This window comes from Mus musculus, chromosome 17, assembly GCF_000001635.26.
Source record: "Mus musculus strain C57BL/6J chromosome 17, GRCm38.p6 C57BL/6J".
In the NCBI taxonomy this organism is placed as follows: domain Eukaryota; kingdom Metazoa; phylum Chordata; class Mammalia; order Rodentia; family Muridae; genus Mus; species Mus musculus.
This window is the reverse complement of record NC_000083.6, coordinates 88,695,895-88,716,312: the sequence shown is the minus strand read 5'-3', so window position 1 is coordinate 88,716,312 and position 20,418 is coordinate 88,695,895. Positions and strand designations below refer to the sequence as shown.

At 42.7% G+C, this 20,418-nt stretch overlaps 1 protein-coding gene across 2 annotated transcripts in view; it reads right to left on the bottom strand.

The window, feature by feature from the left end:
* Positions 1-1,155: 1,155 nt before the first annotated feature.
* Gtf2a1l (general transcription factor IIA, 1-like) overlaps positions 1,156-20,418 on the bottom strand; it is a 49,665-nt gene continuing 30,402 nt past the window's right edge. The window contains exons 7-9 of one of the 2 annotated variants that reach the window (XM_011246628.3): positions 4,615-4,872; positions 3,868-3,957; positions 1,156-1,431 (exon numbers count right to left, since the gene is read on the bottom strand). In XM_011246628.3, coding sequence (XP_011244930.1) covers positions 1,324-1,431; positions 3,868-3,957; positions 4,615-4,872 — 456 coding nt within the window. In that variant the 3' untranslated portion in view covers positions 1,156-1,323. The remainder of the gene's footprint in view (positions 1,432-3,867; positions 3,958-4,614; positions 4,873-20,418) is intronic. The other variant, NM_023630.2, reaches the window with a different exon arrangement.

The window sequence follows — 20,418 nt, the reverse complement described above, 5'->3', positions numbered from 1 at the left end:
GGCTTTCGGCAGAAAGTCTATAGAATCATTTTCAATTAATGATTGACGGAGGAGGGCCCAGCCCATTGTGGGTAAGAACACCCCTGAGCTAGTGGTCCTGGGTTCTATAAGACAGCAGGCTGAGCCAGCCATGAGGAACAAGCCAGGAAGCAGCACTTGCCCATGGCCTCTGCATCAGCTCCTGCCTTCAGTTCCTGTCTTGACTGTCTTCAATGATGAACTGTAATATGGAAGCATAAGTAAAATAAACCCTTTTGTCCCCAAGCTGGTTTTGATTGTGGTATGTTAACACAGCAGTAAAAACCCTAAGACATTCAGCATGTTTTAAAAAAAAAAAAATAGATCTTAACCCATTAACCCAAACGGAAGAGATAGCTCGACAGTTAAACATACCGTAGCCTGCTCTTCTCAAGGACCCAAAATCAAATCTCAGCATCCACATGGCAATGAGCCACTGCACACACCTCCAGACTCAGGGGTGTCTTCTGGGCTTTGTAGGCACTACAGGAATATTATGCACAGACGTGCATTCAAAAATATCTATATGCATAAAATTAAAAATAAATGAATCTTATTTCTAAAAATGTATAAACTGTCACAAAGTGAAATCAACTTTGTGAGCCAAAATTATATAATTTTTAATTGGACAGCACAGAGTCAAACAGAGAATGCAGAAGGCCGCCACACTGAAGGAAAGTGTGGTTTCTGACATACTTTGCTAAACTTGTATTATGTGCGTTCATATATATTCAAATGAGACTTCATTCCAAAGTATGTTCTGCGGTGTGGCCAACATCCTTGAAAATCACCAACTCTGGTAATTTCCTAAGAGCTGGGGTTCTTAAACAGACTCATCTGAGACTGGTGAGAGAGCACCAAATTCAGAATAATTTGATGAGCACTTCCTTCTGTCTGTCGTCACCACCATCTGATCCGTGCGCAAAGAGGACAGCACTGCATAGTATCTTCTAGCTCAACTTTACATTGATTTTGTTTGTACTTTTAAAACATGAGAGGTTCAAGGGCATTTGGGTGGGGCTACGGTGGCAAGGGTGGCATGGCTGTCATATCCAATGCAATTATGCTTTTCAAAAGAAGGGTAGTGACTGAGTGCCAGCTAAAGTGGAAAACAAAATAAACACTATGTTGTAAATGTGTGCTTGCATTTGAACTATACTTTTATTTAATTCCATATAGTGAACAAAAAGTTAATCAATTCTTTGATGGAGCACATGTAAAATAAGAATGTGGGCCACACATACAATACAGTAGCCAGTCCCACACAGGCTCACAGCGCTGACGGACGCACCGAGCCTCGGGAGGTTACCACTCAGCTTCACCAATGGCTTTGGCAAATACGTAGTCTCTCCCTCCAAAGCACATGACACCATCTTTCAAGTAGAATTTCCATCTGTTCTTGCTCCGGTGGATCTGAGAGAGAAAGATACTCTAAGTCCATAAGCTGAAGGGTCAGTTATGTTCTTTAAAACAGCAAAGAGGATTCTGCTGACCCTATATGTAAGACCTTCTCAAAGATACTGCATTCATCCTTTAACAAACATTTGAGTTCCCATAAATCAAAACTAGCATAAGTTCTGGAGAAAGGTCAGCCATCCATACACAGTGAGAACCATCTCTCTGTGTCAAAGTGTCAGAGGTTGGCTCCACAGCGACTGAGACTCAGGTCTGTGGACTGCTCAAATCCCATATACAAATGGTTTCATGTATTACATACAACCTATGTATATCCTCCTGAAAGATTTACATAATGTCTAGGTTTTTCATAATAGCCATTGCAATCTAACTACCTTTAAGTAATGGTAATACAGAATTGTTGAAAAATAGTGACCAAAAGTAAGTCTGCATGTGTTCAATAAACATGCAATTTTTCAAATGTTTTTGATCCACTTGGTTGAATCCACAGAGGAAATTGCAGATATAGAGAGAGGACTATAGACTTTAATGCATTATGAATGTAAAAACAATTCCTGCCTTTGAAGAGTTTATATTTTAATGGAGAGAGAGACCAAAGCCTGATCATTATCTTTTTCTACCTATCTAACATGTTAAAAAGAATAAGGTGATTTTGTAGAGAAATGTCTCTCTATACCAATAAAAACATTATCTTCTGTTTCCTTCACGTATATCAAATTATAATTTAAAAACACCAAAGATATTAACATTCACTTCACGCATGCTAGGTTGCCAAGGATCTGAATGTCACATGACAGACAGTAGCAGGGATGTGGACATCCCACACAGTGCTGTTAAGAATGTCCCATGCACATCCCTCATCCCCTTATTTCTCTGCTCGGGGTCAGGCTGCACTCTGAATGCCCGCCTCCTGTCCCTGCCTCTGCAGCACAAATCAGGAAGCCCCACGTCAAAGGCCCACATCACCCATGATGGGTTCATGAGGAGTTCCACCAGCAAATGACTCCTTGTACTCCCTTGCTACTTTAGGGCTCACTGCCTGCCACAGAACTTACAGCTTGACTCCTGTGTCACTAGCATTTGCTTTTACCTGTCCCACTGTTCTCACATCTGACTTGCCCACCATCTTATCTTTTTTTTTTTTTTTTTTTTTTTTTTTTTCTTTCCATTTTTTATTAGGTATTTAGCTCATTTACATTTCCAATGCTATACCAAAAGTCCCCCCCATACCCACCCACCCCCACTCCCCTACCCGCCCACTCCCCCTTTTTGGCCCTGGCGTTCCCCTGTTCTGGGGCATATAAAGTTTGTGTGTCCAATGGGCCTCTCTTTCCAGTGATGGCCGACTAGGTCATCTTTTGATACATATGCAGCTAGAGTCAAGAGCTCCGGGGTACTGGTTAGTTCATAATGTTGATCCACCTATAGGGTTGCAGATCCCTTTAGCTCCTTGGGTACTTTCTCTAGCTCCTCCATTGGGAGCCCTGTGATCCGTCCATTAGCTGACTGTGGGCATCCACTTCTGTGTTTGCTAGGCCCCGGCATAGTCTCACAAGAGACAGCTACATCTGGGTCCTTTCGATAAAATCTTGCTAGTGTATGCAATGGTGTCAGCGTTTGGATGCTGATTATGGGGTGGATCCCTGGATAAGGCAGTCTGCCCACCATCTTATCATGTGTGATTTTTTTTTTATTATTCTGTAAGAAATACTATGTTTGAATAAGACTGTTACCTCGTTAAAACAGAGATTATCATTTAGGGGCTGGGCGGCATAGCCTAATGGGGGCTAGAGGTGTGACCCAATGCCTTTGTGCAAAGCACTTGCCAAGCATGTGCTACATCCTAGGCTCGATCCCCAGAACCACTGAGAAGGGGATAGGGGAAGATGATCACTTTCAACTGTTACTGTCCTACACAGCACAGGGAAAGACCCAAAATACACCCTCAAGACTTTACAGAATTGGGCTGTAGAGATGGCACAGTAGATACACTGCTTGCTGTACAAATGAGGACCCGAATTTAAGATCCAGATCCACATTAAGAGAAGCTGAGCACGGTGGTGCACACTTGCAATCCAGGGAAAGGCAAACACAGGCAGGATCATTGAGGCCTGGTGGCCGGCCAGCCTCCACACTTGCTTAGCTCCAGACCAATGAAAAAGCCCTGTCTATAAAATTAAGGTATACAGTTCCTAAGAAGTAACAACAGAGGTTACCCTCTGACCTCCAGGCACACTGATGCACACATGCACACCCACACAAACGTGCACACAGTGGACACATACACAAAGAAATCCTTTACAGAATTAAACAGCTGTTCCATGAGTCACTTGACTGCAAACTGGAACTCGCCATCATATTTCTCACTATTTTATATACCTTCCAGCATAAGTTCAATTAATAAACTCACAGTCCAAAATGCGAGCACAGTACCTTATCATACTGACAGACAATTACATTCTCTGTATCAAACAGGTCTGGCACATCCTGCTCACTGACATCATCGCCAGAATTTAGGGGATCCTAAAGATGAAAAATGATTACATTAAGGGATTTCATGATGCTTCAAATTTTTGTAAAGATAGAAAGACATAGAAGTAAAGGAACCTGAAGAGACAGAATAGTATATCTGTTTTAAAGTTAAATAACCTAGATTTGAATTCCAGGTTGACCACTTGATAATTACATGGTTGACCTTGGGCAAATTCCTCAATTCCCTTTCAGTTTTCAGTGTCTCTGAAGGACAAATGCAATGAGACCCACAGGGTGCCAGGACTGGTAAAGATGGTAACTCAGATAAAATGTTAGTTACCACAGGCAGATCTGTGAAGGCAGCCTCAAGTGCACAGCAACAGCCCTCACAGATGTAATTACCACATTCTACCCAAATATCATCACGTTTATTAGAGAAAGGGCAAAGACTCTATTTCCAAGCCTTCTACTATGACTGCTTAAAAAGCAACAAACATAAATCAAATTCCTAACCACTTAATACACACTTAAATGGCAGTTTAAAGTTTAAATGTTAAGGGCCCTGCATACAAATAACTCTACATACAAATAAAAGACCAGAGATGAGGTTAATCTTAATTAGAAATGTATTTGGCTGTGCAGTACATGGAAGCACAAATCCTATCAGTTAATAATCCAAGACTGGGCTCAGAGGGGCACCTGCCTCACCTCTTCTGGGGCATTTATTTGATGGTCCTCGTTGTCGCTGCTATTTGCAGTTGAATCTTCATTCGATACGCTGTCCACTTCTTCAAGCACATTGAGGTCGCCGGCATCAATGATCCCTGGGAATTCATTCTCATCTGCATCCCTTATACTTCCCATCTCTTCAGTAGAAGAGTTATCGCCGGTTCCATCTATTTGGATTATTTCATTAATATCATCATCGGTTACCCGAATATTCAGATCCCTCTCTGAAGTACAATTCTGCAAACAGAAGAGGCATGATCAAGTTCTTCAAGTTAAATGAGGCATTAAAACACTGAATCTGGATTTTAAATGACTGGCAAAAACCACGCAATTGATCATTTAAACTCATCCTCTGCCTTCTGAGATCAGTCTCTTAATGTGAAATTCTGGGATATCTTTAGAATTTCTAACAAAAATGGCTGTTTGGTTTTGAGTTAAGTAAACATACTGCCAGACACCAGCACCAAATGAGCTCCCTGCCTTCGCACCGTGTTTGCCAGCTTTTGTAGATATGTCCTTAGACAGCATGTACATGCTGAATCTTAACTATTATGCTTGGTTACAATGGCAGTGGAACAATGTGGAAAAGACAGTGCTGTGCTCAAGAAAAGAATGTACTATACAGCCAAAGGAGCCAATACAGACCTGCTTTGTTACTTCACCTAACCTGAGGTGCCTGTTGCAGAACTGTTCATAAAGACAAAAATAAACCAAAGACCACCAAGGCATAGGAAGAAGAGAGGGCTGGGGTGTAATGCCTTAGTTAGGATTTCTGTGGCTGTGAAGAGATGCTTTGAACACAGTAACTGTTATAAAAGAAAACATTTCATTGGGGCTAGCTTACAGTTCAGAGGTTTAGTCTGTTACTATCATGGTGGGAGGCATGGTAGACACGATGCTAGAGAGGTAGCTGAGAGTTCTACATCTAGATCAGCAGCAGCAGGAAGAGAGCAGATCACTGGGCCTGGCTTGAAGATCTGAGACCTCAAAGCCCGCCCCCAGTGGCACACTTCCTCCAACAACACCACACCTCATCCAACAAGGTCATACCTCCTAATAGTGTCACTTCCTAATGCCCTATGGGAGCCATTTTTACGCACACTACAGGGATCATCTAATGTGTCTCCTTAGATGATGGAGACCTTCTGGAAATGGATAAATCTAAGTGCAACACACTGAGATAAGACACTGTGGTTTACAAGACCACACGGACAGCAAGAGTGAGTTGGAGTTAAAGCCCAAGTTTGATCACAGAGGCTTCCCCTCAAGTGCAGCATAAGCCTTCCATTAGTCTGTCACCGGTGGACTAGAGCTTCCCAGAGCTTCAAGTCTATCAGGGGTGGGTTAGGGCTCAAGTGCAGCATATGCCTTCCATTAGTCTGTCACCGGTGGACTAGAGCTTCCCAGAGCTTCAAGTCTATCAGGGGTGGGTTAGGGCTCAAGTGCAGCATAAGCCTTCCACTAGTCTGTCACCGGTGGACTAGAGCTTCCCAGAGCTTCAAGTCTATCAGGGGTGGGTTAGGGCTCAAGTGCAGCATAAGCCTTCCATTAGTCTGTCACCGGTGGACTAGAGCTTCCCAGAGCTTCAAGTCTATCAGGGGTGGGTTAGGGCTCAAGTGCAGCATATGCCTTCCATTAGTCTGTCACCGGTGGACTAGAGCTTCCCAGAGCTTCAAGTCTATCAGGGGTGGGTTAGGGCTCAAGTGCAGCATAAGCCTTCCATTAGTCTGTCACTGGTGGACTAGGGCTCCCCAGAGCTTCAAGTCTATCAGGGGTGGGTTAGGGCTCCCCAGAGCTTCAAGTCTATCAGGGGTGGGTGGGTTAGGGCTCCCCAGAGCTTCAAGTCTATCAGGGGTGGGTTAGGGCTCAAGTGCAGCATATGCCTTCCATTAGTCTGTCACCGGTGGACTAGGGCTTCCCAGAGCTTCAAGTCTATCAGGGGTGGGTTAGGGTTTCCCAGAGCTTCAAGTCTATGAGGGGTGGGTTAGGGCTCCCCAGAGCTTCAAGTCTATCAGGGGTGGGTTAGGGCTCCCCAGAGCTTCAAGCTTCTTAACTAGAAGAGCTACTTTATGTAACCATGAATACCACAGAATTTATGCAGAATTCTCATCCTTTTTGACAAAGTCAGGCCTTAAACTAATGAAAATGTATACACATAAATAAGGAATTTGCACCACAGGCATGGCTTAAAAGGTATTTTAAAACCTGTATTAGTGTGGGGGAAATTAAGCTAAATGACAGATTAATGCATCCAGTCAAGGCCTCTAGGTATGTAATATGTTTACAAAGTACACATGTGCAATATGAACAGAGTTCCAAATGAGAAGTGGTTTTTCAAAATCCATTTATTTCTTTTGTGGAGATGATTAACATATACCTTCATTTTTTCTCATGGTAAAGTGATTTTATGTGGATTTAATAATTTATTTTAATAACTAAAAGTAAATGAAAATAATCTTAAAGCTAATGGAAGTCCCTAGCTCACATCTCAGCACTCTGGAGGCTGAGGCAGGAGAATCTCGTGAGCTCAAGGCCACTGTCTCAAACATGAAACCTTGGTAATGAACTCCAGATGTTACAAGGTAGCACAGGACAGGTTGGCACTTTGTGAAGCACACGGACAGTTGGACACACATTATCTAACAATAGGCTACTTCAGCACTCGGGGTTAGGTGCACAGGTACAAATTAAGGGCTCAAAAAAGATAGCCTTCACATATCTACTTAAGGTGTTTTGGGAATCTTCAAGGTCACTGAAACAAGGAAGACAGGGCCTAAGACACTTTATTATGATTTGAGCAAATACACTGTACTCCTGTGCTTGAGATGTACGGGCAACACAACGTTACATCTTAATGCATCAATTTATGATAGAGCTTTAACACAGATCAGTTATAAGTATCTAAGGAGAGGGCTGGGGAGATGCTCAGTGGAAAAGGGGACCCGCTGCCAAGCCTGACAACCTGAGTTTGATCCTGGGACCCACGTGGTAGAAGGACAGAACCTATGCCTGTAAGTTATCCTCTGACCCCACACATCGACTGAGACACATACCCACTCACATCACACATAGACACAAAATAATTTAAATGTAAAAAATATCTAAGTAAGAAGAGACAACCTGTACCATACAAACACTAATCACAGTAAAACTGAAATGATGGTTTTTATGTCAGAACACAGAATGTTACGAAAGATACATAAGAATATTAGCTAACAACACTAGGATCAGTTTGAGAAGAAAACAATTCTACACTTCTATGCATCTATCATTACTATTATTATCATCTCAAAATATGTAAATTGAAAACAGGGCTGAAGATGCAGCTCAGCAGTATCGCCTGTGTTTATTATGCACTAAAGCACTGGGCTACCTACAAACAAAAATGAAAATAACTCAAGGAAGTAAAAGAAGTAGTAAATCCCCTTCCACTTCCATAGTAAATTCACAATTGCAGGTTCTCCCAGCAAACAACAGAAACATTTACAATAATTACCAAGCACAATACAGAAAACCTTGACCAACACATGTAATCTATATGGCCTAATTAGCATATTTATCCAAAACCTGCCAAATAGTTTTTTATCAAGGCCACATAAGGGATAGAGAAAAAGCCCAGCACTGATTCCCAGCACCTGTGTCAGGTGGCTCCCAGCTGCCTGTGTCAGGTGGCTCCCACCTGCCTGTGTCAGGTGGCTCCCAGCTGCCTGTGACTCTGCCCCAGGGGATCCCACACCCCTGGGCTATCTATGGCACCTGCACATGCACACACAGACATGTGGTTATAAATAATAAAAACAAAGCCTCTTTTCAGAAACTTCACATGAAATTTACATAAAGATAATCTATATTCTGGCTTAAAATAATCCTTTCAAATACAGAACATAAAAATGTGTGTTCTCTGATAATAAAAAGCTAAAATTAGACATTATAAATGAAAAATGGAAAAGAATTTTAGATACTTAAAAATTAAAATAATTATGAGTCTCCATGAGTAAAAGAATTGCAAAAAATAATAGAACAACTTGTAATGAATGCAAATGAAAATAAGTCAAAACTTACATACCGAAAACAGTGCCTGTTAGCATTCCTTCTAGGCTCTGCCTCACAGTTACCTGGCAACAGCCAGGTATGCCTGACTCACTATCAAGGGGATTGCTTACCCCCTCCTCACGCTCTTACCCCTCTCAACTGCCCCTCCCTATGCCTGTTGTATGGCTGGTGCCTCAGGGGGGAAGGGATGCCTCCACTTGGGCTGGCAGAGGCATCCCCTTCCACCTCACCATACCTTGCTCTACCAAACACATCCTGGTTCTTTCTTTCTTTTTTATAAGAATACAACGTTGCTGTAGAGACTCAGATCGCCTGCACCCACATGGATTTTGCGGCCATCAAATCAATTGGTAAGCTCCCGCCACTTAACTTGTCCGTGCCAACGTCCCCTGGTCCTTAAGGAGGGTTATTGAGCTCCAAGCCACCCTGTGGTGCCCTCGAAAACAGACATTTAGTCTTTAGGACAAGTCTTCTCACTGAACCGTCATTCTAGGACCTCTACCCCTGGGTGACCCCTTCCCTCTCGTTCTCTGGGAAGCGGTTCTCTCACACTGCTGAAAAAGTCCTAGGCTAGGGCCTAGGTAAACCATTCTCCTGCCTTTGCTCAGGGCACTGGCCCAGGGCTTAACCCCAGTTCACAGCTGACAACCTGGTGATCTGGTCTTGCTGCCTGCTGCCTTTGCTTTTGCTACCACATTTGTCCTCCAGGCCTAGGAACAGACAAATTGCTACCTCCTACTCTCATGCAAATGAAAAGGTCTTCGCTGCCTCTTCCCTACTACTGCCTCGTGCCTCCCTCTCTAATTCACAGGCTAAACTTGGTCCCTATACTCACCAAACAATAACTCTAAATAGCTGCTTATATGCGCTTTTATAACCAATACAGCCCTACCCCTTCATTCTCTAGCCACTTGCTCTCACTCCCAGTTCCAAGCCCTAATTCTCCACTGGGTGTTCCGGCCTGCCCTCTGTGCTCCAAGTGGCTGCTGCCTGCCTATCCTCAGCTCTCCACATTCTCCCTCACTCTCTTGCTCCCTGCTTGGTTCTCTGCTCTGCCAAGCCATTCAACTGCACCACCCAGCACTCCAGCACTCCAGCACTGCGGATGCTCTCCCCAACTGAGCAGAGTTGCTAGGAGACAGAGAATACTGCTTCGGGCGTTGCTCTTTGTCCCCACCACCACCACCTTGCTGATACTCTGCCAAGCTGAGCTGCGCACCCCTCATCTGGATGTTTGTCTTTGCTATGCTTCTGTTGTTCCAGTCTAAGGTATAACACGTGACTTTCCTATAGGCAGAGCTGCAGGTTCAGCACCATCTTAGCTAAGGGTGGTCACGTGGCTGGCTCCTGCTTTTGTGCCATCTTAACTAAGGACCACCCGCCCACCGTCTTTGTTATGGTTAGTCCCTAGGTAGATGCCTTTAGGAGTACAGCCTGTCAAAGCCACTTAACAATTAAGAAAGGTTTGGTCTACAAAGTGAGTTCCAGGACAGCCAAGGCTATACAGAGAAACCCTGTCTCGAAAAAACAAACAACAACAAAAAAAAAAACAAACAAAAAACAAAAAAAGAAAGGTTTTTGTTCTATCCTGCCTTGGTAAATAATGGTTTCTAAACAGTAAAAGTTAAAGGTTGCTGCCTTAAATATACATTTAGTCTTGGTTTTGCTACTGCCATTAAGTTACAATGGGCTTTCTTTATTTGCTAGGTAGGTCTAAAACAAATAATTAAACACAGTTTGTCTAACTCACATATGCATAATAGACTAGCTCTCAATCTTGTCAAGAATCTGCTAAATGTAATGTTAAATGATTATGCTTATGACAGATATAGACTCCCAAAGCCTAACAGTGCCCCCCCACCACCACCACACACACACACAAAGGTCTCCAAGAAAATATGGGCACAGCGACAAGATTCTACCTGGATTGTGGTATGATAGTCACTGGGAAACACTGCTCCATTGTCTTGGTGCTGCCAGAGCTTGGCCTACACTGTGGACAAATAGAGGACACCCGGAGAGCTAAATGTTCCATATTGGCTAAGTTAAGGTGGGTCATTTCTCATTTCTCTAAAGTCCCTACTCCACAGGAAAAAAAAAACTCATTTTCTGGGCTGAGGGTCAGACTGACTCTGCCCAAGTTGTGATGGGGACCACAGGGGTCTGGGAACTGTTTAGGTAGTAGACTTCAGACCAACCTTGACATTTAATTAATACATGACGTCTAGATTAGATTTCTGACTACATTGACAGATAAACTAAACAAAGCTTGACAGCTAGAAGAGAGACCTAGCTCCTTACCCCAAGGTAATCCACCACCTTATTAGTTCATCAGTCAATCTGTTAACTGGCTAATACTGCCAGATTTCTTATCAAAGACAGACAGGTTTGTCTTGCTCACAGACTTCACAACAAAGGAATGCATTCAAGTTCAGATGTAAACTTGTACAGATGTAGCCTTCTGTTACTCCCTTACTTAAACTGTTTCCAGTGACTTAACGCTTCAGATTTCCTCTCCTTGCTATTCCGAGAGTTGTCCTAACATTAACCAATAGAGTTCTTAAAAATTAGCCTAACTCTAATAAAACATCCCACAACACAATCCAACTTTTAAAATCATAAGTTGAAATTTTTAAAGTTTCAATTGGTTGCCTTTTAACTATAGACTTAAGGTATTTCTCATGCTAAAATATATGATCAACTATCATATTCACAAGGAACCCACAGATGCTCCAAGCTACTCTCACAGACACAGATGCTTCTACTGGACCTGCTCCTTCCTATCTATCCTCTGATGGCTCCACAGACCCTGGGCAGCAAGGACACAGCCAACTCTCCTAAGACAAAACCAACATGCCCATCCCTATCTTCTTAGGTTTCCCAAAGTCAGCAAGAAGCAGCAAAGAGCATGGCTTCCTGGTTCATCACCTCTTTCTACTTTTTCCTTTTCTAATTAAACTACAACAGAAGAATGTTAGTGTTCCTTCTAGGCTCCACCCCACAGTTACCTGGCAACAGCCAGGTGTGCCAGACTCACTATAAATGGGGAGGGGCTGCTTGCCCCCTCCTCACACTCTTACTCTTTCTTCCCTGTCCCTCCTCTCCCCATTCCCCTCCCCCATCTCTATGTGTTCATGGCCAGCCTCTCCTCCTCCTCTCTCTCTCTCTCATATTCATATATATGAGACATATATATATATATATATATATATATATATATATATATATTCCCTCCTCAACTCCCCTTCCCATGCCCTAAATAAACTCTATTCTATACCGTATCCAGAGGCACTCCCTTCTACCTCACCATACCTCACTCGACTAAACAAATCCTGGTTCTTTCTTTCTTTTTTATAAAATACAACAGTGCCTAAAAGAACATATAGCACTCAATAATTGTAAAAGTCTTAAATCAGTGGCTTGATAATTCAACTTAAAAAACTAGAGCAAAAAGCTAAATTAAGCCCTAAGCAAAACAAAGGAAACAATAAAAAAGAGGAAAAATTAATAACAAAAAAAAATAAAATCAAGATCAATATCCATTCATTTTAAAAAAAGGTAAAATTGAACATACAAACTACAAAAATTTTGGACTGCTAAAAGGATGAAAAGGATGTCATCTGGTCCTAAAAATATTTAAATTTTTTTAAAGTACTATTAACTTTGTCACAATAAATTTTACAAGTAGATAAAATGAATGAACTCCTATCATAACAACAACAACAAATAAAACTATCAAAGTTTACACAAGAAACACCATAGGACCTAAGAGAGACACTAAAGAAAAGTAATCTATAGTAAAATCTGCCCCACAACTTCTCCCTTCTTGGGAGGGGCGTGGTAAGGGAGGGGCTGTGTGAGGGAGGAGTGGGAGGAGGGGCTATGGTGAGGGAGGAGTGGGAGGAGGGGCTGTGTGAGGGGGGACTGGAAGAAGGGAGGCTGCAATCAAAATGTAAAGTGAATAAATAAATTAGTGGAAAAACATTACACACACAGACATATACATATATACACACACAAAATCTGTCCCACAAAGAAAAAGTCTGGATCTAGGAGGTTACATTCTTTTCTTAGAAAACAAATGATGTATAGACAAGTTTCAACTTATTTTATAAAACTCCTACTATCTTAAAATCCATTGCAAAGAAGGAAAAAAATAGAGAGACACCGGTATTCTTCTTGAACACGAGGCAAATGTCTCAGTGAAATTTTAGGAAACTGAAGCAAGCATTTAAGAAAAGCTCACACAGCATGAGTGAAGGAGTTTCATCAAGAGGAGGCCTGTGAAAGGGAGTGCTGGGACAGGAATCCGTGCACTTCAGCAAGCAGGTGAGGGAAGAAGGGAGAAGAGAGAGAGGGAGGGGAGAGGGTGGGGAGGGAGGGGTGAGGGGAATATTTGATTTCAGTATATGTGGGCAAAGTTCAACAATTCAAAAGTATCTCTTAAAATCTCTTGATAATCTTGGCCTTTTAAGACAGACTCTCACTCTGCAGCACTGACGACATAGACAAGGCTGGCCTCAGAGTCAAACTGCCCTGCCTCTACCTTTCAAATGCCAGGGTTCAAGGCCTGCATCCTCCTCACACCCTCACCCCCAGGCCCAGGCAACTCTGCAGTCTTCCACTGAAAGAAACTTTGTCCACCTGGAAAGGGATCTAACGAAAGCTCACAGCCAGCACAGCACTTGCCAGCAAGACTGGATGCTTTTCCCGAAGGACCGAGAACAAACTACTGGCTCTCTCTACTCTATTTCTATAGTAGAATTCAGGGGGGGGGGGGGAGTAAAATAAGAAAAACAAAAAGCAAGACATTGACAGGAATCAATTAAGCTGTTTCTTTTCACAATGGTTATAACTGTATAAAATAATTTCAAGGACTATACAAAATTACCTGGTCTTAACAGGTGACAGGATAGAAAACCACTTTCAGAAAATCAATTTTATGTCTACCCAGGAGCAATAAATAATTAGAAACTTAAACGGTAAAGCAGCAGCATTTGAAGCAGTGAGAAAAGCAGCTTTCTACACTCGGCAACACTTTTCCATGTTTCTGGCAAAATACCAAAAGGCAGAATGCAGTGAGATGATGTATTTAAAGTGCTTAGAATAGGGAAGGGTTTAACTCCAATCTCTGTCCCAAAGACAAACATTGCTGTAGCGATTTATATAGTTACTGCCACACCTCCCCTCCCCTTGCATAAAGTCCGCCTGCCGTCCTAAACAAGAGGGGAAAAGGAAAAACGTTCCCAGATCAAAGGTGAAGAATTCAAACCACTGCTTCTCCCAGGAACCCTTTGAGTTAAAAATCAGAGGACACTAGATGGAAACAACAGTAAGACTAAGATGTTTTCAGGAAAGGGAAGCTGACAGCAGCAGACCAGAAGCCCGCACTACCATCATTTCAGTTCAGCAGGCTTATTGCTCTTCTCTAGGACTTACAAGGCAAAAGCACACATCTGTGTTGATGTGTCTGTGTAAAAACAATCTCTGATAAGAAGGAAAAGTGGAGAATGGCTGCGCTCTGAAGGAGAAGCCTGCTGTGTGTCTCTATCTGTTCCAGTCAGACTCAAAGGGCTTGGCATCGTGTGAAGATGGTATGTTTAATCCACATAACCACCAGAAGGAAAGCAGCTATAGAATATCACACAGTGGAGATGATAAGGAAATCAAATGCATCAATATAAGAATGCCAATTAAACAGAAAAGGTGGTAGCAAAGACAGAATCAGAGGAAAAAACATATGACACCCAGAAAACAAGTAACAAAACAGCAAACTACCACTTAGGTAATTATTCCCCACCAATAGTTACCTAAAGCATAAATAGATTAAATTATCTATATCAACCCATTTTGTATTGTTCTAACAAAATACCTAAGCATGAGAAATCTATAAAGAAAAGGTTTATTTAGTTCATAATTCTGGGACTTCAAAAGGAGCTAGCACCTGCTTGGCTTTGGTAGAGATGTCAAAAGCGCAGGGAACCACAATGAAGGGACCATGTGGAGAAGAGACATCCCAGAGTCTAGGGACAAGCCAAGTCAATTTTTTTTTTCACAACAGAATTTCATGGGGACTCTCAGAACCATCCATTCTAGGCGCTCAGCATGAATCTATCCTGATGGTGGACTCTAGGACCTGACTGGTTTCATCTTCCCTTTTCAAAAGCTCCTACAACCCAGTTCTTTCCAAATCATAGCATTTCCCAAACAAAGCACACAGAATGCAGAACGGATTGCAAAGGGCAGAAGGCAGCCACCTGCTATCGACATGATCCTCACTGAAGATCTAAGGATATGCATAGGTTGAAAATCAAAGAGCAGAAATTAATACCATGCAAATATGTCACTGTCAACCTCCCCCCAATAAAAAAGTACCAGGCATTATAATTATAAATGCTACCAAAGGTCAGACCTGCTAAATAATATGCAACAAGTACAGAAAGAAAGGCAGAGACAGCACTGGGACAGGAAGGGACTGTCACACCTCAGAGACAGCATAGGACAGGGACTGTCACACCTCAGAGACAGCACTGGGACAGGAAGTGACTGTCACACCTCTGAGACAGCATTTGAACAGGAAGAGACTTTCAGTGGTGTGTGACAAAATACTGCCCTTAAGACTATGATGGACAGGACTTAAGAGGCTCTTCTTCTAGTTCATTTTGTTAGTGTTACCAACACTAGGACCAAAAGCAGCTTGATGGAGGGAAAAATTTATTTGGCTTACACTCCCAAGTCACAGTCTATCACCGAGGGAATCTAGGGCAGGGGCCCAAATAGGAGCAGAGACGGGGACCTTGGAGGGATGCTGCTTACTGGCTCACATCCCCTGGCTTGCTCAGCTGCCTTCCTTATGTAGCTCAGGCCTCCATGCCTAGGGATGGTGCCACCCACAGTGGACCAGGCCTACCTATGTCAATGAGCAGTAAGAAACTGCCCAGACACAACCCTACAGAACAATGGAGGCAATTCCTCAGTTGTGGCTCCCTCTTCCAAGATAACTCTAGCTTGTGTTAAGTGGATAATAACAACACAGAGACACAAAGGAATTCTCCATCCAACAACAGCAGAACACACCTTTCTCAGGTCACAATAGCAATCTCTAAGATGAAGTATTTTAGAATGCAGAACAAATTCAGAAAGAAAAAAAACCCATCATACTAAGCATCTTTTATGATCATGATACTAGAAATAATTGTGGGCAAAGTTACAAATATAAATAATTTAGAATAAGTAATAGAAATTCATAACTAGAAAATCTAAAACATGTGGCAATTAAACATATCTTCAAATTCAGTAGGTTAAAAAAGAAATTATAAGATCTTAAGATTAAAAAGCAAAAAACAAAAACCAGCCCAGTATGGAACTCATACCTGTAATCTCCACACATAGAAAGGAGGCTGAGGCAGGAGGATTATCAGTTCAAGGCCAGCCTGAGCTCTCAATAAATAAATAACAAAATCTAAAAAGGAATGAAAGACATGTAATACGCTTTCCAAAATGTACAGGACCTAGAAGGGAAATTTACAATTGTAAATGCTTATGTTTAAAAGACTAATCTCATATTAACAACCTACTCTAATACTTTAGAGAACCAGGGGTAAGGGGAGAAAATCCAAGGTTATCAGAAGTAAGTAATAGCGAACAGCGATAAAAAAAAAAATAGGGAAATAGTAAATAAAAATCAATAAAATTAAAAGTTGGTTTTTCAGAAAGATTGATGAAATAGGAAACTCTTTATCTAGACTGAAGAAGAAAAGAGGAAGACATCTGCCTGAAATCACAAGTAAAATAGGGGACAGCACTGCTGACTTTACGGACACAAGTGCTGTCAGACACTGCTATCAACACTTACCCACCCACCCAGTAAAGAGCCAAGTGGAGCTGGAGAGAAAGCTCAGCAGCTAAAAGCATGTGCCTCCTTTTCTGTCCCCACAGTGCCCATGCTGGGCAGCTCAGACACCCAGAACTCCAACTCCAAGGGACCTGACGCCCCCTTCTGGCCTCCACGGGTACCTGCAGTCATGTGCCCAGACACACACATACACATACAGACTATTGCAAATAAATCTCTAAAGAAAGTGGAAAAGTAGATGAAGTAGACAAGTCCCTGGACACTCAGACCTAACCCAGATGGAATCGCGAGGAAACACGCTGAGCAGACTGCAGTTTTCAGTTCTTCCTCACATATCTATAAATCAGCACAACCCAAAAGAAATCCCACAAGCTGGGTTTTGATTTTGTTGTTTGTTTGTCTGTTTGGGGGTTAAAAATCTCATTACCACACATATGGAAACACAGAGGAATTAGAAGATCCAGAATGGTTTTGAAAGAGAACAAATTCACAGGGCTCCTTCTCCGACATCCCGCTTACTTTAAACCCACTACAGTAAAGACCATGCCGCACTGGCGAAAAGCAAACAGACATGGATTAAGTAGGGGAAAGAGTGCCCAGAACAAAGCCAACACAGGACAACTGTCACTGAAAATGAACTGCTCCAGAGAACCAGCATGTGTTCCATAGTGCCTGTTAGATGCTTCCACTCATGGCCCCTTCATGACAGAGCGATGTTTATTCAATCTCTACTATACAGATCCCAAAACTAGGAATCAACCTTGACTGTCCAACTGGTAAACCAGGATACATTCATACAATGGATTTGCTGCTGCATGCTACAACACAGGGTAATCTCAAGCATACTAATAAACCTGTTGTGATGGTTTGCATATGCTTGGTCCGGGGAGTGGCACTATTAGAGGGTGTGCCTTGTTGGAGTAGGTGGATGGGTGTGGGCTTTAAGACCCTGTTCTAACTGCCTAAAAGCCAGTCTTCTACTAGCAGCATTCAGATGAAGATGTAGAACTCTCAGTTCTACCTGCCCCATGCCTGCCTGGATGCTGCCATGTTCCCACCTTGATAATGAACTGAACCTGTAAGCCAGCCTCAATTAAGTATTCTCTTTATAAGACTTGCCTTGGTCATAGTGTCTGTTCACAGCAGTAAAACCCTAACTAAGACACCTGCATACTGCACAACTGCAGCTGATTGATATTCTGGAAAGTCAAACCCATCCAGAAAGAACACAGATCTAGGGACGAACTACAAGTGAGCAGAGGAGGCCTGGTCATAATGCAAGTGTTCTCTCGCACACTTGACCTTGCTCTGTACGACTGCCTATGTTTGTCAGTGGTCACACTGAATACCTAAAAACTGTACAAAGATGAATTTTATTATGTTTAGATTATACTTCAATAAATCTGACTTTTTAAAAGGAGGTTACTAAGTCAGTCCTAGTCCTGAATCGTATGCCAAATAAGGCTTTTTTATTTTAACAGCAACAAGACAGCCTTAAGTCACAAATATCTTGATATTTATAAAATGAATCAAAGCCCCTCCAGGACTTTGTCAACTGAGAATAAGCTGACTTAGTTATATGACAAACTCCAGGACACCGCTGGGGAGATGGCTCAGTGTGCAAGGACACTGTACCTTCTCAAGTTATCCCTGCCCAAGCCTGTAACCCCAAGCTGAGGAGAAGCGTGGTTCACTGGTTAGCCAGCTAGCTGAAAACCAGGGCGCTCGCACTTCAGTGAGACCCTGTTTCAGGGGACAAGTGATGGAACAGGACACAGATAATCTCCCCTCCTGGCCTTCCCAAAGGTGTCTGCATCATCCACACACACACACACACACACACACACACACACACACCTCCTCCTCCTCCTCCTCCTCCTCCTCCTCCCCCTCCCCTTCTCACTCCTCCCCTTCTCACTCCTCCCTTCCTCCTTTCCCCTCCCCTTCCTGTCCTCTCTCCAGGACAGTTTCATTTGAATTTTAAAATAAGAGCCTGTTTTTGTTACACTAGGGAAGCTCTTTTTACTGTGAGAGAGAATTTACAAACTCAAATTTTTTTTTTTTTACCAATAACCTCAAGAGTCTGGTTCTTTTTTTCTTTCATCACTAACTTCTGTCTTTAGAAACAAACATTGGAAAGTTCACACAGCTGCTTGCCTAGACAACCAAAATAGCCAATAATATTCAGCTGCATTTATAATGAACGCTGAAAGACAATGCATAGAAAGATTCAAGTATTTCACATAGCTAAACATCCACCAATAAATCCTTCCAATGAAATGTTATGACGGGGCTTTCCTTCCCTCCCAAGAAGAGCAAATATCTACCCAGAGATTAAGCACTGACTTCAGTACAGTTCTTTAGGAAGCTGGAAAAATCCAGAATTTAATGCTTTTTCCACATTTTTTGATACATGTGTCGGAAAAAATAACACAAAACCTTGGTTTGAAAGTCTCTGAGCTTTATGTCAGCTGACAAGACTTCTGGAATTACTGTCTTCATCCCAGCAGCAGGGCGGGCCACATGCTGAAGCCCACATCATGGGGCTCTCTCCTCAAACAGAGAAAGCCAAGCTGTGCAGGGAGCACAGCAGAGGTTCCATTGACATGCAGGGTCTCAAACTCCGCCAAGTGCCAGCCCTACAGGGTTACAAAGACGTCAGTTTCTAGCTTGAAAATAAAAAAGGCTCACAGCATAGGAATTGTTTAATGATATCAATGTGTGAATGGAAATTAAAATCAGATGCCAGCTGCCCTCCAAAGCAACTGGTATTTTTACCCTGTTGAATGTTAGAGGAACGTCAGTTTCTGTTCTCCTACAAATCCTGTGTGAACGTGGAAAATGTCAGCAGTTCTGCTGCAGACGAAGTAATGCAGCTGTCCAGCCTTCCGTCTCTAGAGCAAACCAGATGCACAATGGCCAAGATCTTCCACTCCACTGAGGTGTCAGTTGTGTGTGTGTGTGGGGGGGGGTCATCGAGGTAATACAATATGCAAATAAAACAGGAGTCCTTAAAAGCTTCACCAAATCCAGCTTCTAACCATTACAATTTTAGAAATAATTGCGTTATTTCAGTGGCTGGTAAGACAGGGTAATAATAGAAAGCACAAGAAACCTAAATTATAATGCAATACCCACCCTTCAATCTACAACTAACTATGTACAATCCAGTTGTTCAGCGGCAGGATGAAATCTCTTATTCTTAATAGAAGTCTAACCCAGATCTGTCACAATATGGCTGCACTGGCTACACATTAACAGGCTGTGGCAATAATAGCCTGGGCCATGCCACTCCCATCGGCCACATGTGCTGCTCAGCCATCCTGCCACTGGGACAAACACCTGAGAGAAATACTTTAGATGAGGAGAGGAGAGATTTACTTGACCTCATGGTTCAGAGCTTTGAGTTCACTGGTTTGGGTTTAGGTCTCAGGTGAACCAGACAGACCATCACAAAACAGGAGTATGCTGTGGACGGGGCCGCTCACCTTGGCCAACAGGAAGTGAGAACAAGTGCTCATGTGACTGGGCCTCCTCCTCCTTCTCCCTTTATTCCGTCTGAGCCCCAGGACTGTGGGTATTTCCAAACACATGCAGGGCACATCTTTTTCCCTGGAAACATTCCCATAGGAAGGTGCCATAGCTAATCTTTCAAGGTCATGGGAAGATGGTGACCTGAAGGACAGGTCTCTGGAAGCCAGGAGGCAAGGGAGCAACAGATAATGAACTGGAACTCGCCAGGCCCCGGGCAGGACGTTGCTGCTGAGATTTCCAGTTCTGCTGACTAATCCCACCACTGCCACAACTCTGCATACTACAGCGCAACCACAAAGCATACCAAAACCTAAGGCTTGCGACTGGTCCCAAAGCTGTGT